The 6,000-nt window shown below is 45.0% G+C and overlaps 1 protein-coding gene across 43 annotated transcripts in view; it reads left to right on the top strand.

The window, feature by feature from the left end:
• Positions 1–1,595: 1,595 nt before the first annotated feature.
• Positions 1,596–6,000, top strand: part of ABI2 (abl interactor 2) — a 120,038-nt gene continuing 115,633 nt past the window's right edge. For 25 of the 43 annotated variants that reach the window (XM_031958296.1, XM_031958291.1, XM_031958276.1 and 22 more), the window contains exon 1: positions 1,596–1,952. In XM_031958296.1, the coding sequence (XP_031814156.1) occupies positions 1,836–1,952 (117 nt within the window). In that variant the 5' untranslated portion in view covers positions 1,596–1,835. The remainder of the gene's footprint in view (positions 1,953–6,000) is intronic. The other 18 variants (XM_031958295.1, XM_031958294.1, XM_031958293.1 and 15 more) reach the window with 1 other exon arrangement.

Raw genomic sequence — 6,000 nt, 5'->3', positions numbered from 1 at the left:
TGTTTCAGTAGAAACTTTATGGTGGAAAGCTATTAAAGACAGTGGCATTTTTGAGAAGGGATAATAGTTCCCTCATAATACCATAAGGATTTAAATAGTCAGCTAGAGAAAAGGAAGTTATGATTGGGGAGTTACTGTAAAATCTTAGTCAGCAAATTAAAAAATCAAGAGTTATACCAATACAAAGAGGAAGAAAGGCTACTTAATCTAAATTGTAAAGTCACATAGGTAATTTAATTTCTTCAGCTTTGACTTTACATGATACCAAATTGATGATATAGACGTTAAATAATGCAAGGGTAAAGTCAGGATTTGGTAAGGTTTTAGCTGTAAAGAATGAAAGAAAATGTAATAGATATATTGTGACAAATTACAGAATTTAGGGAATGATGATGTGGAAGGATACCTTTTAAAAAATCCATTCCAGTTGTAATTCAAGGGAGTATGAGAATCAGGTGAAACTATATGACCCCTTTTTGTGACAGTGATGAGTGTCAGTTTGTCTTGCATTTTTAAAAAGACTTTTCAAGACTTTCTTGACTTTCAAGAGCGCTTTCATAAAGAATCTAATTTTATCACACTAGCAGCCCTTTGAGGAAGGAAGTTCAGAATGAGCAAAGTTGTTTTTTGAAAGTTTTCAATGCTGAATCCATGAAGAAAAGACCTGGAGGGAAGCAGAGAAGTGATAGGAGGAAGAACAGGGGGTTCAGAGAAGGCAAAATCTAGCCCGAGACACTTAACTGTATGAGTCCTGAGCAAGCCCGGTAACCTATTTGCTTTAGTTTCCTCACCTGGAAAACAGGGATAATAATAACAGGACCTTCCTCTCAGGGTTGCTTTAAGGACAAAATGAGTAAAGCTCGCGGCATGGCTCCTGGCACAGAGAAAGTACTATATAGAAATATTAGCTGCTGTTCTTCAGGAGGATGTTGGAGCTGCTTTGGGATGCCAGGTATCCCCAGCCTAAGGCTGCTGCCTTCATGTCAGCCAGCCCCGAGGGGATTAAGGCTAAAGAACGCATTTAGGGCATTTCCCCCATTTCCCAGGCTATGGGATTTTAGCCCATTTGGTACCAAAGGGATGGAGATTTTCATAAAAAATCTATAAGGAAAAGCCATTCAGTTTGGCTAAGGATTTGGGGGTTTAATCCTGCCTCTGGACATACGCCTGCTCTGGGCAAGTCACTTTCCCTGGGCGGGCCTCAGTCTCCTTTCCGAAAAAATGGGTGGGATGAGTTCTTGCGGCTCTTTGGCCTCTGAGGCGTTGAAAGCACAGGTGGGAAGAGGAGTCCGAGATTTCTAGGAGGAGAGTTGGGGTGGGATGGGAGGGAAAGCCTGCGGTCTGCTTTCCGAGGCTGCCTGGGATGGAATGGTGAGGAGAAGCTTAGAGACCCCCCGAGAATACGAGGAGAGCTCCCCCCCCCCCCCGAGTCCCAATCTCCTGCACCCACCAAGGGTTAACCAAGCGACCCAAAGACGGGTGAGCATCCCAGGCTCCCGCCTCCTCCCGTTGCTAGGAGACGCCGGAAGTGGAGGAAAGGGGGCGGAGGCTGGGAGGCTTTCAGGCCCTGGGGTCGGGAGCCAGGAGCGAGGGCGCTGGAGCGCGTGCCTCCGCCCGCGCGCCCCCGTGACGGGCCTCGAGGCCGCGCGCGCGCCCCGCCCCCGGCCCCTCCTCCTCGCCCTCCCCCTCCCCACCTCGCGCGCGGCAGAGGGTGTTTCTCGCTCTTCGCGAGTTGCCGCCGCCGCCGGCGCTTCTCTCCCCTTCTCCCAGGCTTGGGTTTCCCTGGTGCCGCCGCCGCAGTTCCGTGTGAGGAGGAGGAGGAGGAGGATGTGAAGATGGCGGAGCTGCAGATGCTGCTGGAGGAGGAAATCCCGGGGGGCCGCCGGGCCCTGTTCGATAGTTACACTAACCTGGAGCGGGTGGCCGACTACTGCGAGAACAACTACATCCAGGTGCCTGGCATCCCGGGCCGCGGGCTGGGCGAAGGCCGAGGGCCGTGCGGGGCGGGGAGCGTACGCGGGGCAGGGGGCGTACGCGGGGCAGGGGCCGTACGCGGGGCAGGGGCCGTACGCGGGCCAGGGGCCGTACGCCGGGCAGGGGGCGTACGCGGGCCAGGGGCCGTACGCCGGGCAGGGGGCGTACGCGGGGCAGGGGCCGTACGCGGGGCAGGGGCGTACGCGGGGCACGGGGCGTACGCCGGGCAGGGGGCGTACGCGGGCCAGGGGCCGTACGCCGGGCAGGGGGCGTACGCGGGGCAGGGGGCGTACGCCGGGCAGGGGGCGTACGCGGGCCAGGGGCCGTACGCCGGGCAGGGGGCGTACGCGGGCCAGGGGCCGTACGCCGGGCAGGGGGCGTACGCGGGCCAGGGAAGCCGCGGCTCCTCTGGGCGGCCGCCGCAGTGCTGCCGGGGCTGGATGGAGCTGCCTGACCGGAGCGCGCTCCGGGGCCCTCCGGGTCCGCCCCTCCCCCTCCTCTCCCTTTCCCCTCGCCCCTCCCCCCGGCTGCTGGCTTTGGGACGGGGGTGGGGGGGGGCTGCGCTGATGTCTGCGGGGCTTTGCCTCCTGGCGCTTTTCCGTGGGTGCGGGGGCAGGGAGGCTCTGGCGATGAGGAGGGGGGGCTAGAGGGCTGTAGCCGGGAACACTTACAAAGCCGCGAATCCCTTCTCCCCCCGCGCGTGTGTCGTGTCCCTGCCTCCTCGCTTCTCCTCCCCCACGCCGGCCCCCGCACTTGAGGCATGTCACCGCGTCTGGGATCGTGGGGGAGGCCGAGTGGCATTTTAGACATTCTCTTCCCCCCCCGCCCCCAATCTCTTGATTTGGTTGCTGGTTTATTTATAATTTTTATTTTTGCTTTTGATGCCCCATCCCCTCCTCCCCTCTCCCTGCGCTTCTGATAGTTTGGAGGTGGGGAGATGGATGGTGCTGCTCAGTGCGGTGCCTAACACCATTCACTGTGCTTGAGAATTCTCAAAAGGTCTTTTATTTATTTTTAAAATTTTCCTGAGGGCTAGCAAGGAAACGATGGGAAAACACTTGTTTCTTGATGAAAGTTGTCAATTTTTTTTTTCCTCAAGGGAAAAGGGGAATCTGTACTATAAAATAGTAGCCTCTTTTTTTCTTCAGTTAAATTAAATGATCATTTTTTTTTTTTCCCCCTTTGGGAAGGAACATACTTGACACAAATTATTATGAAAGGAAAACACCTCATGGCTTCATTTCTTTCAGTTTTTCAACCGGAAGACAGGGAATCTGGCAACTCTTACATTAAAATACTGATATCTTTTAAAAAGCCCTTTCTCCCCTTAAGGAATGGTTTATTTGGAATGATTTATTACATATAGAATTCCTGAACGGAATACCTTCACTTTCCATATAGTTTGTTAATTTTCAATTACGGGTCTTCCATTTTTCTTTCTGTTCTCTAGGGATAAACGTGGTAGTGGGGAAAAAATGTGAAAATGTTTCCTCACTGTGTTTTTCCTTTCCCTTTGTTCACATTTGCCCTTAACCTTCAGGTGCAAAATATAAGTTCAAGATGAAATTTTGTAGTTTCACAAATTTTTGGATGATATATGTGATTGTAAGTTCAGGATAAAATTTTGTAGTTTCACAAATTTTTGGATGATATATGTGATTGTAAAGATATGGAGGGATATAAATATGAGACTTAACTAGTTTATTAGCATATGTAATAATTTTTCACAATGTTTTGTAGGGAACATTTCTACATGACTAAATTTGATTTAAATGAAAAAAATTTTCATGTGATCAGTGGTAGTAGGAAGAAAAGAATTCTTATCAGAATTAGAAACATTTCTTGGAAACATTACTGTGCAGTCTTTTTTTTTTTTAAATAGGAAAGAGTTGTGGGGTGGAAGATTAAGATTGAGGGGGAGGATATAACTTGTGCACAAATAAATATTATACAAGTTGGATTGTTGAAAAAGCCAAGGAATTATCTGATGGTGGAATGAAATCTGGTAGATTGGAGGGATGTCCTCAGATAGACAGAACTATCAGTACCCACTTTGAAGGAGTTGATAATATGCTGTAGAAAATATGGAAATCATCAACATTTTCTCAGACTCCATGGAGTAGATGGATGGATTAGGAGATTGACAAAAAGGGAAAAGATGTCTTTCTGGCTAGGAATTTATTATAAAGTGAAAATAAAGATTGGGAAGAGGAAGGAAATGATTGACTTTTTTTCTTTTTAAGTTATTTTTGCAAACTACACTCTATTAAGAGTCCCTAGCATAATTTAAACTTTTATTTTTTTTTTAATGCAAAATTTGTACTTTGACTAGTTAAAGACATTGAAAAAAGACAAAACATTATTATCTTGATACTGGGACTCCAGAAATAGTTGCTAGATTTGTGATCAAACTTCATACAAACAAAAGGCTATAAAAACTTTTTTTTTTTTTTTTATTTAATAGCCTTTTATTTACAGGATGTATACATGGGTAACTTTACAGCATTAACAATTGCCAAACCTCTTGTTCCAATTTTTCACCTCTTACCCCCCCACCCCCTCCCCTAGATGGCAGGATGACCAGTAGATGTTAAATATATTAAAATATAAATTAGATACACAATAAGTATACCTGACCAAAACGTTATTTTGCTGTAGAAAAAGAATCAGACTCTGAAATATTGTACAATTAGCTTGTGAAGGAAATCAAAAATGCAGGTGTGCATAAATATAGGGATTGGGAATTCAATGTAATGGTTTTTAGTCATCTCCCAGAGTTCTTTTTCTGGGCATAGCTAGTTCAGTTCATTACTGCTCCATTAGAAATGATTTGGTTGATCTCGTTGCTGAGGATGGCCTGATCCATCAGAACTGGTCATCATATAGTATTGTTGTTGAAGTATATAATGATCTCCTGGTCCTGCTCATTTCACTCAGCATCAGTTCATGTAAGTCTCTCCAGGCCTTTCTGAAATTATCCTGTTGGTCATTTCTTACAGAACAGTAATATTCCATAATTTTCATATACCACAATTTATTCAACCATTCTCCAACTGATGGACATCCATTCAGTTTCCAGTTTTTAGCCACTACAAAAAGGGCTAAGGCTATAAAAACTTAATAAAGATTTTAAGTAATTTATAGTTACATCAGATTTTGTCCTGTGAAATAATTAATAACTTGTTGTCATATTTGTATTATAAAGCTCAATAGCCAAAAATTTGTTCTTGTAGTTTTGAAATCAGGAACTCTGATAATAGTAACCTATGCACAAAAACCTTAGTAAACAGAACATGTGCTTTGATTTTCTTCTCAAGAGAACGGTTTTATACTGATCCTTCCACACTCTTTGCTTAGTTTCCCTAGTGACCAAAGAGTTGGCAGGTTGGTATTGGTGATGGTTACCATCTAAATCATGTTTCATTAATATTAAGGTCTTACTGTGTGCAAGTCACAACTGTTTTCCAAATATAACAACAAAGTCTTTGCCTGATAGATTAAGATTGAGGGGGAGGATATAACTTGTGCACAAATAAATATGATACAAGATGGATTGTTGAAAAGGCCAAGGAATGATCTGACCACTATATAAGAATATTTAAGGAAGGAGAGATCCATTTTGGAGAAATCAGGAAAAGGTAGCATCAAAATTGGAATTGAACAGAATTTCAGTAGATGCTTCAAGCAAGATTGTTTCTAGCCACAGAGGATGGATCGCCATGGATGTCCTAGGCAGGATTACAGAACAATTATACTCTAATTTCTCTAGAATTCAAATTCTTAGAAACCTGAAAGAAAGTAGGTTAGATTTTAGTTGTAGAAAGCTTTAAATGACAGAAAAAAGAGTTTATAGTTTATCTTGGACATAGGTAATAGGGAGCCAATGAATGTTTTTGAGCTGGTGGTAGCATGGTGACTTGTGTAGTAATGAATATTATTTTTAGTTATTGCATTGGAAGGGAGTGTAGATTCCAATCAGTAATAATAATTAGGAAGGTATCATGTGAGCTTGTGAACTAGGGTGAT

Source organism: Sarcophilus harrisii, chromosome 3 (assembly GCF_902635505.1).
Source record: "Sarcophilus harrisii chromosome 3, mSarHar1.11, whole genome shotgun sequence".
Lineage (NCBI taxonomy): Eukaryota > Metazoa > Chordata > Mammalia > Dasyuromorphia > Dasyuridae > Sarcophilus > Sarcophilus harrisii.
This window is presented reverse-complemented; position numbering and strand designations above follow the sequence as displayed.